This window comes from Microtus ochrogaster, linkage group LG5 (assembly GCF_000317375.1).
Source record: "Microtus ochrogaster isolate Prairie Vole_2 linkage group LG5, MicOch1.0, whole genome shotgun sequence".
Taxonomy (NCBI): domain Eukaryota; kingdom Metazoa; phylum Chordata; class Mammalia; order Rodentia; family Cricetidae; genus Microtus; species Microtus ochrogaster.
This window is the reverse complement of record NC_022031.1, coordinates 5,331,828-5,354,577: the sequence shown is the minus strand read 5'-3', so window position 1 is coordinate 5,354,577 and position 22,750 is coordinate 5,331,828. Positions and strand designations below refer to the sequence as shown.

At 36.5% G+C, this 22,750-nt stretch overlaps 1 protein-coding gene across 8 annotated transcripts in view; it reads right to left on the bottom strand.

The window, feature by feature from the left end:
• The window catches only part of Ralyl (RALY RNA binding protein like), a 781,615-nt gene that overhangs the window by 97,360 nt on the left and 661,505 nt on the right, over positions 1-22,750 (bottom strand). For all 8 annotated transcript variants that reach the window (XM_005361821.2, XM_005361822.2, XM_026786636.1 and 5 more), the window contains one exon: positions 7,930-7,977. In XM_005361821.2, the coding sequence (XP_005361878.1) occupies positions 7,930-7,977 (48 nt within the window). The remainder of the gene's footprint in view (positions 1-7,929; positions 7,978-22,750) is intronic.

The window sequence follows — 22,750 nt, the reverse complement described above, 5'->3', positions numbered from 1 at the left end:
CGGGTATCATTGGTGTTTTGGATTTTAGTTGGTATCAAAAACACCAATGATAGCCTTTGCTGGAGAGGATGTGGTGTAAGGGGAACACTCATCCATTGCTGGTGGGAATGCAAACTTGTGCAACCACTTTGGAAATCAGTGTGACGGTTTCTCAGGAAATCTGGGATCAATCTACCCCAGGATCCAGCAATACCACTCCTGGGAATATACCCAAGAGATGCCCTATCATACTACAAAAGCATTTGTTTAACTATGTTCCTAGCAGCATTATTTGTAATAGCCAGAACCTGGAAACAACCTAGATACACCTCAATGGAAGAATGGATAAAGAAAGTGTGGAATATATACGCATTAGAGCACTACTCAGCGGTAAAAAAACAATGACATCTTGAATTTTGCACACAAATGGATAGAAATAGAGAACACTATCCTGAGGGAGATAACCCAGACCTAAAAAGATGAATATGGTATGTACTCACTCATTAGTGGATTTTAGCCATAAATAAAGGACATTGAGCCTATAATTCATGATCCTAGAGAAGCTAAATAGGAAGGTGAACCCCCCCCCCAAAAAAAAACACATGTAGTTATCCTCCTGGACATTGGAAGTATACAAGATTTCTAGGCAAAAATTGAGAGCTTGGGGGTGGGAGTGGGACAGGGGTAAGGGGAGATGGGGAGAGAGAAAGGAGAAGTGGAGAATGGGGAGAGCTTGGGGGAATGGGACAGTTGGGATGGAGGAGGAGTGGATATGGGATCAGGGAAGTATATATCTTAATTGAGGGAGCCATTTGAGGGTCGGCAAGAGACTGGACTCTAGAGGGGTTCCCAGGTGATGTCCCCAGCTTGTTCCTTGGGCAGCTGAAGAGAGGGTGCCTGAACTGGCCCTATACTATAGCCACTCTGATGGGTCTCTTGCATGTCACCATGGAGCCTTCGTCTGGTGATGGATGGAGATGGAGACGGAGACCCACATTGGACTGAGCTCCCGGGGTCGGATGGGGAGCAGAGGGAGGGAGAGCATGGGCAGGGAGGTCAGGGCCACAAGGGGTGCGCCCACCCACTGTGACAGTGTGGCTGATCTGGTGGGAGCTCACCAAGGCCAGCTGGACTCGGGCTGATGGAGCGTGTGGTCAGGCGGACTCTCTGAATGTGGCAAACATGGAAGGCTGGCAGGGAGGCCAGGGACAGTGGCACTGGATTTTGGTTCTCCTCCATGTACTGGCTTTGTGGGAGCCTGGTCTGTTTAGATCCTCACCTTCATGGACCTGAATGGAGAGGGGAGGACCTTGGACTTCCCACAGGGCGTGACTGCTCTTTGGAGAGGGAGGGGGAGGGGAGTGATGGAAGGTGGAGGGAGGTAGGAGGAGGGGAGGATGTGAAAATTCGTGATGATGATAATGATAAAAAAGAGGGAAAAAAAAAGACTAGAGGGAGAGGGTGGGGGTGAGTGGTGGAGAGGGAGGGGAATGGAAGGAGGGGAGAAAGTGGAAATTTTTGAATGGAAAAATAAGAAAAAAGGAAAAAAACAAAAAAAAACTTTGGGCACCTCTGAGTTTATCAAAAGTGTACGGAAGGAAGCTAATGCAAAAACTGCAATATAAGAAATGGAAAGCGTCAGTTTCTGGGCTTTGAAGTTGGGCTAAAATTTTTAATGCAGAAGGACGTAGCAGGGAGAAGGAGAAGACAGCTTAGTTTTTATTTTTATAAAAAATTCACAATATACTCGAAAATAAATTAAATTACTTTATCCTTATAAATAGCATTGCAGTATGGACAGCTCATTTGAAATTATAGGCTGTCAACAAAAATTATAGTAAAGCACAATGGAATAAAAACAAAATTTCAAAGGTTGCCTAAAGTCATTAATTTTTTAATTGTCATCGTATTATTTCACTCATTCTTACAACTATATTTTTACACTTTTCCTTTGTGTGTCCTTAGATTTCCCTAATAGTGCTTATTCAGAAAAAAAAAAGTTCTTCTGATACTTGTTTAATGGATAACATTTACTAAGAAGCCACTCATATCTTCCTTTTCCCAAGGTTATTTTTAAATGAATGCTTGAAAAGACTTCCCCCTATTTGTCAGTGAAATAAATGCAGTAAGAATACTGCTTCAGCCCTTAAAATAATTTTGGAGGTTTTATTTTCATTTCATAAACTTTTAAAATTACATTTTTTTGTGTTTGAATAATGTTTGAACAAATGTTTGTGTTGAATAAATGTTTGTGTAAAGCAAACATTTACTTGTATGCTTTAAATAGAGATTAATACTATTCCTTCCCACAAAATGTTAAAAGCTGATCAACTTAATTTTAATATTTACTTGATGAAATGGTCTTAGCTTTTCTCTTAGAAGTAAGGTATTAATTCATCCCTTATCCTTAAAACAAGTATGTTATATATAAAAGCCACTTAGTGCCATATTAACATAAACATAGCAAGCAAATATGATTTTACTTTGAGAATAATTATTAGTAGGCTTTAACAATAATTGTGTTTTGAAAAAATACATGAACATGACACTGTATCTGTCAACTTTATACAACAAAACAATCTGTCATCTGAGTTCTCCTTTTGGCCATTTCACCCTTATTCACATAACCAAAACTGCAGGACAGTTACAGACATGCACAAAGGACATGTCTATTTGGTATACTGAAAAGATTTCTCAGCCTTCCTAAATGATCTTCTTCACATTTATTTGGTATGACATATTTATTTTTCTAGTAGAAGTTCTCCTAAATCAATACCAGTTTGCCAGACTCTTTCATAGTCTTTATTTTTTTTTGCATTGATGCTTATATTTTTGTTGATGAAGAGTAAGATTTCAAAATCACAGAAAAGACTGAAGGTTGAAATTTGATATGTGCACACTTTATATCTCAAATTAGTAAATTTTCTTTCAGAAACAATTTCAACAACTTCTTAATAAATATCCATTTGATCCTAAATTTCCCTTTTGAAATACTTCTTTTTTCTACATGAGTCAATCTCATTGTTGCTATGTAGTTACAGCTCACAGCATCTTTAGTAAGGAATAAAAGCTGCGCAGAGGCTGGCTTCTCACCAGGATTTTCTGGAAACATATGCATGACAAACACCCAGAGGACTGACTCTCTTTGTTTATTCCTAGTTCATCCTTAAATTCTACATTTAGCATGATTGACTGCGGAAACTAGAGTCCACAAAACAAGGTAAACTGCCCACTTTAAGTATAAGTGCCATATACAAATTCAAAACAAATTATTCTTAAAATTCATCAGGATATTGGTGATTTTATTACTTTTATTTTTTTTAATTACTAAACCTCTCTAAAGTTTTCTGCTTCCTTTCCTTCTTGTTCATATGCAAATATTTCTTGACCAAACTTTTAAAAGGCAATTGACTGCAAATTAAAGTGATCATTTCTGCAAGATTTTTTACTTTAGTGTAATCAACATTGTTATCTGCTGTATTTAATTTGTTACATTAGATAATTAAGCAGTATGTCCATCTGATTATTTGAGGTAAAAAGAAAAATCTCTAAAATAGTTTAATTCTACTTCTTACTTAATAAGGTGGGAATTTTAAGTTTTTTTTTTTAAGAACGAAAACATAGAGGAGACAATTTTCCCAAAATTAACCTGTTGCCACATAAGCATCTAGATGTCAATTTCCTATCTTCTTACTGCAGACCAGGAGCTTCCCAGACACACACACTATTATTTCTATGCTTGTAAATTAAGACACCATTCTATCACTCGATAATTTAAGTTTGCAAATGAGACAGACAATATTCTTTGGTAGCATATTTTCCAGTATAATGAATATATGTTGTATTCTACAGTTGATGCTCAGAAACAACTTAACCTTAACTTTTTTTCATTAACTAAAACCATAGTAACATTTCTTTAGTGCAGTAACACTAGGTCAGAATGTTCCCGCACTGAGCCATGCCCATGTGGAATCATTTTAACAGTGTACAGGTTCTCCTGCATTCGTGACATTTCTTTTTTCTAATAGTCCTTCATTCTTCACCAGCAGTTTTTAATGTACTTGGTGGTTTTTCTGGTGGAACTGAAATGAAGATTAGATTAAGCTTCCAATTTTCCAGAGATTGAAGACATTCTCTGGAGTACTCAGCATACTTGAAGCAAATCTCTTTTTAATTTACTTGGTACCATATGACTCTCAGATTATACAATTGCCTGCACTCAATTCAACCAACTTGTGTTTGAAAAGAAAATATCACTGAAGGAAGACTGGAAAATAATAATTGAGCTTTGCTTTTATAATGTATTACTCAGGATAATTGTGAGATAAAACTATATATGGTCCAAATGACTCAATTACATTAAGTTGCCTAAACATGAAAATGTTAGATGGGAATATGAACATCTATGTGTCACTTAAGAAGCTACTGCTTCTGAAATGTGACCTTCCTTTAGTTATAGGTAGAGTGGTGATTCCCCAAGATCATGTTTCTACACAGCGAGTATCTGGTTTCCTGTTTTACTCAGTAAGATTGAAGAATTCAAGATGGAACAAGAAAATGAGCATTTTATTAGGTTTCCTATCATTGTCATCATCAACATCACCCGAGCTTAGTTTGGTTTCTTTACCCCTGTAATCATAATTTATTCCAAAAGGAACAGAAGAATCTAGTTGGCAAAAATGGCAGAATTTGCTTCATTACACTCCCTCAAAGACATCCATACCAGTAGCCTATGTCTCTTCCTCAGAAATCCAGTCCCAGTTCCACGGAAGTACTGTGGAATGGCCTGAGTAGAAATTCGTACTCATAATTTCAGCTCAGCAATGCCTTTATTCTATGGTGGATTTTAATAACAGCAAGTGCCTGCTTCTTACAATTGTTAATTCCATTATGCCAAAATGTTTTTGCTCTTTCAGATTCTTAATTCTTATTTAGTAAGTTTTTTAAATATAATTTTCTCTGCTAAATGTAAATAGTGTACATTCTTGCTTTTCTTAACACGGTCTTAGGAATAATAATAGAATGTTCACTCTGCAAATGTGTTGAGCTGTAGATGGAATGCCACTCCAAGGTGTAAGAATGGTCTATAATGGAAGGACTATTGTGCCACTATTTTATTCCCCATATATATAGACATTGTTACATAAATATCAATATAAGACACACTTATTATTCTTGTTAAAATTGTTAATTTATACTGGCCTTTTTCATTGCATAATTACTAAAAACACACTAGTACTATTGCTAGTTATTTCATAACTCTATGAGTTAAAAATGATCATGACCAGATAGCAGGTTTTGCAGTATTAAATAACACCTCAATTTGTAGTACTGGACAAGATATTTGGAAAAAGTTCCATAAAAGCACAAGCTGAGAGTAGCTTGAGCAGAATATCTGTGTTTAAATGCTGCCATGCCTCCAGCTTTATTTATCTTATCCATCCTTTCTCCCCTGATTAACTTGTGGAATTCTGGGTTTATAAGGGCTTAAGCAACTGATGGCAGATGCTTATGTTTTTCTTGGCCAAGTATTCAAGAAAGGAAAGAGAAACTAATGAGAGAGAGAACACACTTTTCAGATAATCTGTTAGTAAAATAATCATAATGATCTATTGCTCACTTAGAAACCAAGTAGATTGTATATAAGACAAAGAAATAACATAGAAAATTGGCTGTTGTTAGCTTTTGTATGCAGTGGAGAGTCTTCAGAGAGCTTCATTCTCCATAATCCTCTTACTGTTTATGGTTCTTGGTCCTTGCAAACTAAGGTCTATTTTGCCTTCTGTTTTGGATAACTATTTTTTATAAACAGTAAAATGGATATTTTATATTCTTAACAAAGCTAATTAATTATTCTCGGCATGTGTGTGTGTGTGTGTGTGTGTGTGTGTGTGTGTGTGTGTGTGTGTGTGCATTAGATAGAGGAGGCATATGCCACAATGTATGAGTTGAGGTCAAAGGACAACACTGTGGAGTCAGTCCTTTCTTTCTATTCTCTCCTTCTACCTTTCTGTAGGTCCTGGTTATTGAACAAAAGCTACCAGGTTTGCACAGCTCCTTTATCTACAGCGACTACAAGCCCCATATCTTGTCTTTTCTTTAAAAAATGAGACAACTGCAAATTTGATTTTTTTAGAAAAACAGAAATGTATTTCCTACCTTATAAAACAAAGTTCATTTAAGTAGAAATTCATTAAGTATAGAATGGAATAGTAAGAAAGGGGACCAATGGAATGACATTTTGATATCCCATTAAATAGTATATATCAGAAGAGAATTTATACAGAACAATTAAAACAATGTTTTCCATACTAAAAGAGTTCCAGTGGGAAATAATTATGAAAGTTTTAAAAGTTAAGGCTTTCAATAAATGTAAGTCTATCTCCATACTGTCTATTCTCAGTAGGGGATGGACTTATTTTAATTTTGCCAGATGTACACATTAGTTTCAGAGCACATTATTATAAGCTATTAAATGTCAAAAATAAAACAATTTGAGGGAAATATTCTTCAGAACAGCTTTTGCCTACAAGAGAAACTAGAGATAACTGACTTCATCCAGCTCTGAACTTACTCCCCACACAGGCTCTGAGGTACATTAATCTCACATACAAGTTGGAGCTACTTTTGCTCCCCTGTGAATTCACATGAAGTATGCTGTCATCAGTATGAATTACCAAGCTATGAGTTTACCTCGATCTGTAATGAACAAAACCACCCTGTGTCTTTAATGAGATTAGTGAGCTGCATAATTTAAGTATCCATTATTAGCCAAACACAAGTTAACATCACTATTGTGCTCATGAAGATAGGGAGGCAAACATGATCAGCCTTACACTGCAGAAGGAGCTATAGTGTTTGTGGCATTTAGCAAAAGCAGATAATAAACAGAAATAATTGGTGCTTCAAATAACTTTAGAGTCATAACATTGAAAGTAAAATAGAAGCAAAATGTAAATGGACAAATGAAAGAAACAGTTGAGCAAAAACGTGTTAGCATGCTCCTTGAAGACATCCATATATAGACCCAGTGAAATGAATGAAACGATTCTTGCTGCTATCTATAATGAAAATGTATATGATGTGCGGAAACAAATGAAGCTATGGGAAAAAGTGATGTTAACCGGAACTTCATATGGACAAAACTTGAGGAAAACCGATGCACAGTTAGGATGAGACACGGACGCTGATATAACTGCCATAAGAGCCACAGTGGCTCACAGAGCACAAGGCAATGCTTGCTCCTCATCCTAAGTCACCTGATGAAAAAGCACATGTCTGTAATCTAGAATGATTCTGATAAATCTTAGTTAAAGATATGAATCAAATTCTCAAGAGAATTTGTTTTAAATTTGATCAATTATTTTAAAGTATTGTTTTAAAGCATTAAATGATAAATTATTGCAACTTGTCTGTGTACTTTCAGGGCAGAGTCAAATTGTACAGCGCTGTTAAGCTTCTGATTTAAATAAATTCAAAGAATCATAAGAACAGATGAATTTTAGATTTTGCTGCCCTTCCTTCCCTCTTTTCTTTCCTCTTTCCTTCCTTTCATTCCTTCATTTCTTCATTCCTTCCTCTCCTTCTCTGCCTCTTTCCCTCTCCCCCTCTCTCTTTCCCCTCTTTCTTTTGGAGCCAAAATAACTCTTAGTTTGCATAATTCTAAATGACCAGTTGATCTTGAAAATAATTAGATGGTTATATGTTGTTCAATACTACCAACAAAATTTCAGGGCTAGCTAACTCTAATGCTTTAATTGCAATATCTACTGCATGTCGAAAATATAACAAAAATAGAAGATGTATATGACACAGTTGAAGAAACTTGACATTTCAAATTTGTCATCACAAAATCTTATTTCATGAATTTAATTAATAGCTTCAGTAAATGAAATGCATAAACTAGAATATAATATAGATTACAAAGAAAGGGTTGAAAAATTCACATACCGATTGTAGAAATCATCTCTGTAGTAATCATAGTCAAAGACATAACCACTATGGATAGAAAAAAATAATAGTCAGTGTGTGTTTAAGCCATGCTCATTTTAATACTAATTTTTGCTTTTATAATGAGGAATCAATTACTTTATCCCAACATACTTTAATATATGTATAAAGGCCATTATAAAATAGTGTTAATTTTCATATACTTTATCAGACTATCATTACAGTTTGGAATTTTGTCGCATTAACATAGGACCAACACATGCATTTCAGTGAGGAAGCTATAGTAGCCTCTGTCTATACAGTGAGAACTGCCTACATCCATGTGGATACTGGTCTTTTGTGAGGCGCTTTTTCTTTTCTTTTCTTTCTTTTTTTTTTTTTTTTTTTTTTGGTTTTTAGAGACAGGGTTTCTCTGTGGCTTTGGAGCCTGTCCTGGAACTAGCTCTGTAGACCAGGCTGGTCTCGAACTCACAGAGATCCGCCTGCCTCTGCCTCCCGAGTGCAGGGATTAAAGGCGTACACCACCACCGCCCGGCTTGTGAGACGCTTTTTATGCATTTTTGTTTTAGTCATCAAGACTACTCGTGTATAAGGTAAGTAAACTATTAAATAAATACCCAAGAAGTTTATTGAATTCTTGTAACTAACAATTGACAGGGGGAAGTTAGAGACTGAAATCACATTTTTTGTTTTGTTTTCAATATTCTCAACCATAACAAATCTAAACTCTATTATTTTTGGAATACTTGCAATAATTTTTACTAGAGATTTGTTAATTTAAATTTTTATTATGGTAAAGCACAGAGAGAATGAAAATTGTCATTTTTAACAGGTTCAGTTACAATTTTAATGTACCATTCAATACATCATTTTAACTATGTCAAGTATTCAATTCAATAGCATTAAAAGAATTCTCAAAGTTGTGTAAAGGTCATCATTGTCTCATGAATTTCTCTGTAGTAGCAAACAGATTCTGTTCCCTACCTGCTTCTGCCTTAATCATCTCTACTACACATTCTGTCTGTAGAACTGCCTACTTTAGGTACCTCATGAATTGTGAATCACAGTTATGCATCATATAATTACATAATCATAGCTTTTCTTCCTGTCTGATTTTATTTCTCTTAGTATCCTTTAAAACTTATCAATTATGTACTAGATTTGAGAGTTGTATTCTTTCTTTCCTTTTTTTTTTGAATTTTTTCAAGACAAGGTTTCTCTGTAGCTTTCATGCCTATCCTGGAACTAGCTCTTGTAGACCAGGCTGGCCTCTAACTCACAGAGATCCACCTGCCTCTGCCTCCCCCATGCTGGGATTAAAGGCATGTGCCACCACTGCCCGTCTGAGTTGTATTCTTTTCTAAGTTTGACTGTTACAACAAATTTTGTTTATTATTTTTCTGGTAAATATTAAGAGTTTCTCTAATGTTTTTCTGGTAAATAATGATGCTGTGATATTTTATGTGGATTATCAACATACTTGCTTTCATTTTCATTGTGTGTATACATAAAAGACAAATTCCTTGATTTACATTAAAATTCAGTGTTTAACTGATTGAAGAACCTCTTATGAGAGAAGGGTAATTTTATATTTCTAATCAACATAACCATCATTTATTTTATAACTATTCTCAAACCATGAATGCTGAGAACCCTTATTGATGGAATTTCAATTCTTGCTTTTAAGAACAATGTATGCATGCCTCCTCAAACTTACTACAAAGAAAAGGAAAAGGCTGGACATGGCATATCTAGTCTAAGACAGTTCTGTCTGCAGTGGGGCCTAATATTGCACAAGGTGTGCCAGTTGAAGTTCTGATAAGCTAAAGAAAAATCTAGTTTACACAAGTATCTAATTAGATTACACAATTCTTATTTCTGGTCACAGGAATGCCATATCTATTTCTACAAACCCAGAGGACAAATGCAGTCATTGTCTATAAAATAATATTGTCTAAAGAGTAAAAAACAAAACAAAAAAACTTCACCTTTTTTGTTTGTACAGATTATTAAAGTGGCACGGTGTATGCTATAGTTTATATCTCTTACATAGACATGTATGTATTGTTGGCTACTACCAAACTCTGGGCATAAATGTCCCCTGGAACGTTCCAAATCCAACAATGCATAAAATACAGTGACCTTTTCTCAAAACTTGATAAAGAACATACCATCAGAAACCAAATGAGGCACATGTTTTCAGAAGTTTTAATTTCTACGTATGACTAAATTTCAATCTGGTTGTATCAAGATGATCTCAATTTCCTGTCAGTTTCTTTGAACTTCAGTCCAGGTTCCCTCTGGATTCTGCACCCCTGAGTTCTGGTTTTGCTTTAGGAAACTTACGTGGCCAATACTGTGTATGCCTCTAAGATATAAATGCAAAATTCTCCTAGCTTCACACCTGAGGAGCAGTTTCCTTTTAAAGGACTGTAATCTGGTTATCTTTAGCTTTATAGTTACTATCCACTTATGAGTGAGTATGTAGCATGTTTGTTTTTCTGGGTCTGGGTTATGTCACTCAGGATAAATGTTTTCTAGTTGCATCCATTTGCTTACAAATTTTATGATGTCATTGTTTTTTACTGCTGAGTAATATTGTTTGTGTAAATGTACCACATTTTCTTCATCCATTCTTCAGTTGAGAGTCATCTAAATTGTTTACAGGTTCTGATCATCACAAGTAATGCTGCTATGAATAGTTGAGCAAGTGTTCTTGTGGTATGATTGAACATCCTTAGAGTATATGCCCAAGAGTGGTAATACTGAGTCTTGAGATGGATTGATTCCCAAATTTCTGAGAAACTGACATATTGTTTTCCAAACTGGCTATACACATTTGCACTCCCACAAACAAAGGAGGAGTGCTCTTCTTCCTCCACATTCTCTCCAACATAAGCCATCATTAGTGTTTTGGTTTCTTTTTGTGGCCTTATTGTTTTAGAAAGAACTTTTATTAAACAGATATGGAGAGTAGACTGCCTTGTCTTTTTCCTGATTTTAGTGAAAACGCTTTGAGTTTCTCTCCATTTAATTTAATATTAAGTTGTTGCATTTAAATAAGGGCAACAAAAACAATGTATTTAAGAATATATGAAAAAGCCTCAAATATGCTTAGGTTTTTAGGTAAGGTGCAATGTCACAGCCTGTACTGCTCAGAGTGTGCTTACCATGTTTAGAAACAAGGCTGCAGTGAGGTCACATGATACTACACAGGTCAATGCTTTCAAAATATCTCCAGCTTACACATTTGCTTTTTCCTTATTATGTTTTCAGAAATCTACTGTTGCCAGAGAAAGAGTATAAAAAAGCAGTTTTTTTTTTACATTTTTTCTAATAGTCTTTTTTATATTATCCCACCATGGAGAGTTTAATTATAAGAGTAATCTATGGTACAATGGGCAATTGATTAAGAAATTATTAACATGACACTAATGATTATACTCATGTGCTTAACACAGTTAGGAAACGTCCAATATATTAAGAACGTTCTGGAAATGGAAAGTGCATGAGAGGGAAGATTTTATTTTTATCATTTGCTGTTTAAATTACTATGTCCAAACTGATTACTGTTTGGTCCATCCTGACTGTAAGAGACATGTGTATGATTATAAGTTAAAGAATCCTAAACTGTGTGATCATCATGTCGGGCCACCTGCCATCATGATCTCAATTGATAGACCTGACCTACTATGTCTACTTTTGTCTTAGTTGTTTGGCTTTAGAGGTAGTGCCAGAGTGGTTACTGAGTTTCTGAGCTAGAGGACCCCTCTAGATTTCTGAGAATAAATAGGGATCCTAAGATTTGAAAGGTTAATTCCAGCAACCCTGGGTCTTCTCCCTTAAGTTTTCAGAACATTCCTGTCACCATTCTCCATCTTTCTTCCTCTTACTAGACAATTGGGTTTTTGTTTGTTTGTTTTTTTATAAAGTCCATCCTCTCAGTACACTGTGGGAACCTCTATTTAAAACTAGCTGTCAAATGACAGCAATTATCTTTGCAAAGAATTTTACATATCATAGAATCATATTGCAGAAAAATTTGGTCTTTTAGCCATCTAGTCCACAACCTTTTATTTATTTTTTTCTGTTAATAAAGGTGAGGCATTGCTATGCTGATAAACTAATCTATTTAGCCCATAATACAAAACCCTTCTTCATTTTTTTAAAACAAGTAGTTTGGAGTAACCATGCAATCTCAGAAGCTACTGGAAACATGATGGTAGTGAGTTACATGTTTAGGACACTCTCAAAGAAGAAAGTAAAAATAAGAAATGCAAAGACTTTGTTTAGACCCTGGTCACTATAGCAGGTAAGAGATAATATAAAGAGATGGTATAGAGTATTTAGCATGAAAAAGTATGTCATGTTGCTTACTCTAAAATCAGATATTTATTCTACTTGCAATTGTAAAATTCCAAATCTTTAGATTTCCTCAAATTTTATGGAAAGTCAGAATTGTAAATGCAAGTGCCTATGCTCATACAGACAAGACTAAGTGAGAACCAAATAACTTCCTTGTAATTTCATTTAAACTTTTTCATTTATAGAGAAGTCACAACTAATTGAGTTTTACAATATATGCAATCAAGTTTAATCCTTTCGAATTCATAAAACCAGTTTCATTTGAATGTACTAATAAGCACAGGATTCTCTTTTTCTTTCCTCACAGAACTTCATTAAAATATAACCTGAAGGATACTAATAAATATCCTCTAGAAGCAGAATATATATCTGTAGACATCTGGCAATAATAAACCTTACCAATGTCTCTCAATGACTGTTTCTGTCTCCTAAATTATTTTGAAGAGTTAGTTATTGAGTATTTATTGTAATTCAGGTACAATAATGGGAGTTGTAGAGAATAAAATCTGAACAATATAGAAGGGATTAAACTACACGGCCGACTGTACTTGTCCACAGAATTCAGTGAATCAATCAGCAGAAGTAAAGCCTGCTATGAGATTTCATTGGTGGAAGAAATAGTAACTGCCTAAAGATGTTGACAAAACAAGGCTTTGTGAATAAATTTGTGGATACCAATTTACTAAGTTGTAAAAAGAAAAGAGTGGAAAATAAGTGTTGAACAATTACGGGTAGCCATTAAAATTGGTGGTGGAAGTATATGGAACAATAGTGGCAAGGACTACACTGAAGTCATACTTCCTTATTTTTCATGTATATATGAATGTTAAAATAGTATGTATTCTAAATTTTGAGAGGTTATGGAAAATCAGAAGTGTCCTAAAATTCCTATAAAATTACGTTTCATATATATTATTTAATTTTAAAACTCTCTTTTCTCATTCTACATGCCAAATCCCTTTCCCACTCCCTTCCTTCCTCTTGCTCCCTCCACTTTGCCCCCCTCCAAGCTCCCATATCCCATCCAAAATCAACACCATTGGGGAATCAACAAAATCCAGCTCATTGTTTTGATGCAGGACCAAAGAACACTTCCCTATATTTAGGATGAGCAAGAGAATGGGTTCCAAAAGCCACAACAAGCAGTAGGGATAAATCCCGGTTTCACTGTCAGTGCCATGCAACTGTCACCCACATTCAGAGGAGCCCTTTGTTCCTATGCTGGTTCCCTCTTTGTCAGGCCAAAGTTGAAAGGCTCTAATTAGCTCAGCAGATGATTCAGTGGATTTCCCCATCATGGTCTTGACCTCTTTGCTCCCATTCTCTCTCCTCCCTTTCTTTAACTGGACTTTGAAAGCTCAGTCCAACATTCCCCTGTGGTTTTCTCCATCTAATGGCTTCCATCAGTAGCTGGATATAGGTTCTATGGTGACATTTAAGATAGTCATCAATCTGACTATAGGGCAAGGCAAGTTCAGGCATCCTCCCCACTATTGCTTGGAGTCTTAGTTGGGGTCGACTTTGTGAATTCTTGGGAATTTCTCTAGTGCCATATTTCTTGCTGGCCTCATAATGGCTCCCTCAATGAAGATATCTCTTTCTGTGTTTTTCATCTCTGTTCCCCTATCTGGATCATTAAGTTCCCACTCATTTTCTTCCTCCCTCTTCTCTCCCCTCCTATTCTGCTGCCTTCTTTTCTATTCCCACTCCAAGATTCCAAATTTTTTAGGAGAATTTGTCTCTCCCCTTCCACATGGGATCTACATATGTTTCTCTTAGGGATCTCCTTGTTATTTAGCTTCTCTGGGGTCCTGGATTATAGGTCCCTAATTCTTCTCTTTACAGCTAGTATTCACCTATGTGTTGATACATATCATGATCATCTTTATGGGTCTGGGTTACCTCACTCAGGATGGTTTATTCTAATACCATGCATTTGCATGCAAATTTCAAGATGTCTTTTTTTTTCCTGCTGAGTAGTATTCTATTGTGAAACTGTACCACATTTTCCCACATTTTCTTTATCCATTCTTTGGTTGAGAGCCATTTATGTTGTTTCCCAGTTCTGGCTATTATAAATAATGCTGCTATAAACATAGTTGACAAATGTCCTTGTAGTATGGTCTATTATTCTCTGGGTATATGCCCAACAGTGATATTGCTGGGTCTTCAGATTGTTGATTCTCAATTTTCTGAGAAAATGCTATACTGATTTGCAGAGTGGTTGTACAAATTTACATTTCCATCAGTACTGGAATAGTACTCCCCTTACTCCATATCCTCTCCTGCATAAGCTATTATTGATGTTTTTTATTTTAAGCATTCTTACAGGTGTTAGATGTTATCTCTGTGTTGTTTTGAAATGCATTTTCCCGATGGCTAAGGATGTTGAACATATCCATAAATGTCTTCCAGTATTTGAAGTTCTTCTGTTGAGAATTCTCTGTTTCTATCTGTACCCTATTTTTAAATTAGATTATTGGACATTTGATGTCTAATTTCTTGAGTTCTTTATATATTTTGGAGATCAGTTCTATGTCTGATGTGGGGATGGTGAAGATCTTTTCCCATTCAGTTAGCTGCCTTTTTGTCTTATTAAATGTGTCCTTCACTTTACAAAAGCTTCACAGTTTTAGGGGTCTAGATTATTTATTGTTGCTCAGTATCTGTGCTACTGGGGTTATTGTAGGAAGTGGTCTCCTGTACCCATGTACTGAAAGTTACTTCTTGCTTTCTCTTCTATTAGGTTCATTGTGGTCGAATTTATACTGAGGTCTTTAATTTGGACTTGAGTTTTAGGCATGGGGATTGGTACAGACCTATTTGTATTATTCTGCACCCTGACATTCAGTTATGCCAGCACCATTTGTTGACAATGCATTCTTTTTTACCATTGTAGAATTTTGGCGTCTGTGTCAAAAATCAGATGTTCATTGGTGTGTGGGTTAAAATCCAGGTCTTTGATTTGATTTCTTAACCTGTCTGTTTTTTTTTTTAAATTTATTTATTTATTAAGGAATTCTGCCTCCTCCCCGCCACCGCCTCCCATTTTTCTCCCCCTCCACCGATTAAGTCCCCCTCCCTCATCAGATAGAAGAGCAATCTGGGTTCCCTGACCTGTGGGAAGTCCAAGGACCACCCACCTCCATCCAGGTCTAGTAAGGGAGCATGCAAACAGCCTAGGCTCCCCCATAGCCAGTACGTGCAGTAGGTTCAAAATCCCATTGCCATTATTCTTGAGTTCTCAGTAGTCCTCATTGTCCGCTATGTTCAGCAAGTCCGGTTTTATCCCATGCTTTTTCAGACCTAGGATACCTGGCCTTGGTGAGATCACGATAGAACATCCCCATTGTCTCAGTGTGTGGATGTACCCCTCGCAGTCCTGAGTTCCTTGCTCGTGCTCTCTCTCCTTCTGCTCCTGATTTGGACCTTGAGAATTTCTGTCCGTGCTCCAATGTGGGTCTCTGTCTCTGTCTCCTTTCATCGCCTGATGAAGGCTAATATTCAGGAGGATGCCTATATGTTTTTCTTTGGGTTCTCCTTATTTAGCTTCTCTAGGATCACAAATTACAGGCTCAATGTCCTTTATTTATGGCTAGAAACCAAATATGAGTGAGTACATCCCATGTTCCTCTTTTTGGGTCTGGCTTACCTCACTCAGGATAGTGTTTTCTATTTCCATCCATTTGCATGCAAAATTCAAGAAATCCTTGTTTTTTACTGCTGAGTAGTACTCTAATATGTATATATTCCATACTTTCTTCATCCATTCTTCATTGAAGGGCATATAGGTTGTTTCCAGGTTCTGGCTATTACAAACAATGCTGCTATGAACATAGTTGAGCAAATACTTTTGTAGTATGAGAAGGCCTCTTTTGGGTATATTCCCAAGAGTGGTATTGCTGGGTCCAGGGGTAGGTTGATCCCGAATTTTTTGAGAAACCGCCACACTGCTTTCCAAAGTGGTTGCACATGTTTGCATTCCCACCAGCAATGGATGAGTGTACCCCTTTCTCCACACCCTCTCCAGCATAGGCTATCATTGGTGTTTTTTATTTTAGCCATTCTGACAGGTGTAAGATGGTATCTTAAAGTTGTGATTTGCATTTCCCTGATCGCTAAGGAAGTTGAGCATGACCTTAAGTGTCTTTTGGCCATTTGAAGTTCTTCCGTTGAGAATTCTCTGTTCAGCTCAGTGCCCCATTTTATAATTGGGTTGATTAGCCTTTTACGGTCTAGTTTCTTGAGTCCAAATGGATTAAAGACCTCAATATCAGTCTGAACACAATGAACCTGATAGAAAAGAAAGTGGGAAGTACTCTACAACACATGGGCACAAGAGACCACTTCCTACGTATAACCCCAGCAGCACAGACATTAAGGGCCTCATTGAATAAATGGGACCTCCTGAGACTGAGAAGCTTCTGTAAAGCAAAGGACACTGTCACTAAGACAAAAAGGCACCCCACTTACTGGGAGAAGATCTTCACCAACCCCGCAACTGACAAAGGTCTGATTTCCAAAATATATAAAGAACTCATGAAACTAGACAGTAAATGGCTAATTAACCTTTCTGTTTTGATGCCAATTCTAAGCTGTTTTCATTACTGTACCCTATAAAAGAACTTGATATCAAAGATGGTGATGCCTCTGGAAGTTCCTTTATTTTACAGGATTTTTTTTGCCTATTCTGTGTTTTTTTTTTTTTTTTGTTTTGTTTTTCCCTATGAAGTTGAATTGTTCTTTCAAGGTCTGTTGAGATTTGTGTTGGGATTTGGATGGGGATTACATTGAATCTATTGATTGCTTTTGGTAGGATTTCCATTTTTATTATATTAATCCTATTTATCTAAGACCATGGGGAATCTTTCTATTTTCTGATATCTTCTTCAATTATTTTCTTCATAGACAAAGTTTTTTGTTGAACAGGTCTTTCACTTGTTTGGTTAGTGTTACCCCAAAGACATTTTATGTTATTCGTGGCTATTGTGAATGTTAATGTTTCTCTGATTTCTTTCTCAGCTTCATTATCATTTGTACTTAGATAACTACTTTTTTTTAGTTTATCTTGTATCCTGCCACATTACTGAAGGTATTTATCAGCTATAGGAGTTCCCTGGTATTCAAAATTTTTGGTGTCACTTATATGTAATATCATATCATCTGCGAATAGCAAATGTTTGACTTCTTCCTTTCCAGTATCAACTTTCTCTTTCTCTTGTCTTATTGCTCTAGCTAGAGTTCAAAGAACTAGTTTGTATAGAGAGTGAAGAGCCTCATCTTGTTCCAGATTTTAGTGGAATGACTTTGAATTTCTTTCCATTTAATTTGATATTGGCTGATGGCTTGTTGTATATTGCTTTTATTATGTTTAGATATGGTCCTTGTACCCCTGATCTCTCCAAGACCTTTATCCTGAAGGGATGGTTGATTTTGTCAAATGGTTTTTCAGCATATACTCAGAGGATCTTATGGTTTTGTTCTTTCAGTTTATTTATATAGTGAATTACATTGATATATTGTATCATATGTTGATATGTTCATATGTTGAACCATCTCTGCATTTCTGGAATGAAGCCCACTTGATCATGATGGTTAATGCTTTTGGATATATTCTTGGATTTGATTTGTCAGTATTGTACTAAGTATTTTTTGTATCAATGTTCATGAGGGAGATTGATCTTTAATTCTTTTTCTTGGTTGAGTCTTTATGCAATTTCTTTATTAGAGTAACTGTTGCCTCATAGAAAGAGTTTGGCAATGTTAGTTCTGTTTCTATTATGTGAAACAAGTTGAGAAATATAGGTGTAAGCTCTTCTTGGAAGTTCTGGTAGAATTCTGCACTAAAACTACCCAGCCCTGGGCTTTTTTTCGGTTGGCAGGCTTTTATGAGAACTTCTATTCATTTGTAGATTATAGGTCTATTTAAATCATTCACTTTGAAAGACCAGGATAAATCCAGACCCCCCTAGCTGGAAAAAAATAGAGCCAAAAATCTAAGCAGGGAGCGAAGAATCAGAAATCTAAGATTAGCCAGTTCAGTGACTCTGTTTCAGGAACTAGCCGAAGATAAAGTTAGATTGTAATCTTGAGAAACAGGGAGTTGCCCCCTTGTAATCATCACTGGTATTTTCGGGATTTTCTATGATGCCCTAACCCCTTGGATTACTGGACTGTGGTTTCTTCCCTTAAAAACCCCTTCTCCCAGTTACTCTGGGTCGAACTCCTCCCCTGTATGGGTTATGAGCCTCAGCCCCAGTGCACTTGTCAAATAAACCTCGTGTGATTGAAGCAAGGATGGTCTCTCGTGAGTTACTGGGGGTGGGGGTCATGTTATTCTGAGACTTGAGTGAGAGTCTCCCCACATCGGGGGGTCTTTCAACTTCATCTTGATTTAATTTTTGTATGTAGTGCTTATCCAGAAAAGTGTCTGTTCCTTTTACATTTTCCAAAATGTGGAGTACAGTTTTTTGCAGTATAATAAAAAGATTCATTGAATTTCCTCACTGTCTATTTTTATGTCCTTTTCATTTCTGATTTTGTCAATTTGAATGTTCTCTTTCTTTTGATTAATTTGGATAAGGGTTTGTCTAATTTATTGATATTCTCAAAGAACCAGCTCTTCATTTCATTGATTCTTTCTTTCTATTCTATTGATTTTGGTCCTCAATATGATTATTTCCTGTTGTTCTATTCCTCCTCAGGGAGTCTTCTTCTTTTTATTTTATACAGCTTTCAGGTATGCTGTTAAATCACTAGTGTGGTGTAGAAAGGAGCTGTGGGCTGCGTTCCCACCCAGCGCCTGCACGGCTAGCTTTATACCCGAAATAACAACACACAAATTGTATTCTTTTAAACACTCTTGGAGCATTAGCTTTAGCCTTTTACTGGCTAACTTAACTCTCACATCTTTTTTTTTTTTTGGTTTTTCGAGACAGGGTTTCTTTGTGGCTTTGGAGCCTGTCCTGGAACTCCCTTTGTAGACCAGGCTGAACTCTCACATCTTGATTAACCCATTTCTAATAATCTGTGTAGCACCACAAGGTGGTGGCTTTCTGGAAAAGATCTTAACCTAAATCCATCTTGGAGAGGAGAGCTATAGCGTCTGCCTGAATCTGCTTCTTTCTCCCAGCAGTCTGTTCTGTCTACTCTGCCTATCTAATCTTGTGTCCTATCAAAGGCCAAAGCAGTTTCTTTATTAACCAATGAAATCAACACAAAACAGAAAACCCTCCTCCGTCAGTGTGGGATTTCTCCACTTTCTTTATGTAGACATTTTAGTGCTATGAACTTTTCTCTTAGTACTGCTTCCATAGTATCCCACAGGTTTGGGCATGTTTTACCTTCAATTTCATTGAATTCTAGGAAGTCTTTAATTTCTTTCTGCATTTCATTCATGACCCAGCAGTGATTTAATTGAACACTGCTCAATTTCCATGAATTTGTAGGTTTTCTACAATCAGTGTTGTTGTTGAATTCTAAATATAAACCATGGTGATCCGATAAGATACGGGAGATATTCCAATCTTTTTGTATCTGTTGAGATTTGCTTTGTTACCAAGAATGTGGTCAATTCTAGAAAAGGTTCCATGAGGTGCTAAGAAGAAGGTATATTCATTTGTGTTTGGGTGAAATGTTCTATAGATGTCTGTTAAGTCCATTTGATTCATGACATATATTAGTACTCTTATTTCTCTGTTAAGTTTTGTCTGGTTGACCTGTCCATTAGGAAGAGTGGGGTGTTTAAGTCTCCTACTCTTAGTGTGTGGGGTTTGATATGTGATTTAAACTGTAGTAATGTTTCTTTTACATATGTGGGTGTTCTTATATTTGAGGCATAAATGTTCAGGATTGAGACTTTATCGTTTTGGGATTTTTCCTGTGACAAGTATGAAGTTTCCTTCTCCATCTCTACTGATTGATTTTAGTTTTAAGTCCATTTTATTAGATATTAGGATAGCTACATCCTCTTGTTTCTTGGGTCCCTTTGTTTGGAAAGTCTTTTCCCATCCCTTTACTCTGAGGTCATGTCTGTCTTTGAGGTTGAGGTGTGTTTCTTGTATACAGCAGAAGGATGGATCCTGTTCTCATACCCATTCAGTTAGCCTGTGTCTTTTTATAGGTGAATTGAGTCCATTGACATTAAGAGATATTTATAACCAGTGATTGTTAATTCCTGATATTTTTAATGATAGTGTTTGTGTGTTTTTCTTTTTCGGGGTTTGTTTGTATGAGGTTTTCTGTTACCTGTGTTTTTGTTGGTGATGTGGGGGCCAGCCATGATAATCTAAATCTGGGCAGGTCACCCAAAGGAAATTCTTTACTTTCAATTATTATCACCTGGGACTCTGGCCAAAGATAAATTCAAATAAGAAGCCTGAGTCTCAGTAGTTTACACTGAATACCTGGTAGCAGAAAAACACCATAAACTGAGAATACCTGACCCCCACCCAAGAACAGACCATTCAAAGGAAATGCCTGACATTCCAACTGCTGTAGATAGGATCACCTGCCAGCACACCTCACCAGGACACCCCTAGACAAATGTCAGCCAATCAGGGGTCTTGAACCCCAGAGGCCCCTCACTCCCTCACTCTCACCTTTACTACTATAAAGACCCAATTCTAATTGAGCTCGGGGCTCTCCAGATATCCTAATACATTGGGCATGCAGAGAGACCGAGTTTGCAAACTTGATTAAAATAAATGCTCTTTGCTTTTACATATGGGACTCAGTGTCCTTTGTTGCCTTCTGTGGGGACCCCATGAATTTGAACATAACAGGTGAAATTTGCTTTCTTGGGTTGAAGTTTTCCTTCTAGTACCTTTTTTTTTAATTAACTAATTAATTAAAGATTTCTGTCTCTTCCTCGCCACCGCCTCCCATTTCCCTCCCCTTCCCCCAATCAAGTCCCCCTCGTCAGCCCAAAGAGCAATCAGGGTCCCCTGCCTTGTGGGAAGTCCAAGGACTGGTGCACCCACACACTGAGACAATGGGGATGTTCTATCGGGAACTCAAGACCTGGGATAAAACCTGACTCGCTGAACATAGCGGACAATGAGGACTACTGAGAACTCAAGAACAATGGCAATGGGTTTTTTATCCTACTGCACATACTGGCTTTGGGGGAGCCTAGGCAGTTTGGATGCTTACCTTACTAGACCTGGATGGAGGTGGGTGGTCCTTCTAGTACCTTTTTAAGGTTGGATTTGAGAATAGGTGTAGTTTAAATTTGTTTTTGTCATAAAATCTCTTGTTTTCTCCATCAATGATAAGTGAAAGATTTGCTAGTGATAGTTGACTGGGCTTGCACTTGTGGAATCTTAGTGTCTGAGGCATATCTGTATAGGACCTTCTGGCTTTCATAGTTTCCATTGAGAATTTGGGTATAATTCTGATAGGTCTGCCTCTATATGTTACTTGACCTTTTTTCATTTTAGCTCTTAATATACTTTCTTTATTTTGAATATTTTGATTATTATTAACAAGGGAACTTTTTTTTTCTTTTTGGTCCAATCTATTTGGTGTTGTATAAGCTTCTTGTACCTTATACTTGTACATATCCTCCTTTAGGTTGGGAAAGTTTTCTTCTATAATTTTGTGGACTATATTTTCTGTGACTTTGAGCTGGAGTTCTTTGTCTTCAATACCTATTATTCTCAGGTTTGATCTTTTTATGGTATCGCAGATTTTCTGGAGGTTTTGTGTAACTAATTTGTTGGATTTAGTGTTTTCTTTGATGGATGAATTTATTTTCTCTATCTTCAACATTTAAGATTTTCTCTTCCATCTCTTGTATGCTGTTGGTTATGCTTCTATTGGTAGTTCTGATATGTTTACCCAGATTTTCAATTTTCCTAATTTCTTCAGTTTGTGTTTTCTGTATTGCCTCTACTCCAGTTTTCAAGTCGTGTGTGTGTGTGTGTGTGTGTGTGTGTGTGTGTGTGTTTTCAAGACAGGATTTCTCTGTAGCTTTTGGAGCCTGTCCTTGAACTAACCCTTGTTAGATCAGCCTGCCTCTGCCTCCCAAGTGCTGGGATTAAAGGTTGGCTCAGTTTTCAAGTCTTGAACTGTTTCTTTCACCTGTTTGTTTTTTATTAGTTTTCTTGAGTTTTTGTTTGAGAGAGTTAATGATTTCTTCCAATTTTTTTGTTTGTCTTTTTCTCCATTTTTTAAAGGGAATTTTTATTTCCTCTTTGTCTTTATAAACTTCATAAGGTTATACTTAAGATCGTTTTTTTCCTGCTTCTTCTGAGTTAGAATGATCAGGTCTTCCTGTTGTATGACCACTGATTTCTGGTGTTAGTATGCTGCTTTTTAGATTGTTGAATGAATTTTTGCATTGGTGACTACCCATCTCTTCCTCCATTTGGTGCCGGCAGTGTCTTTGACTTCTGTTCCAATTTTTGCAGTTGCTGTCTTTGTCTTAGTTAGTTGTTCTTAGTCTATGCAGTCA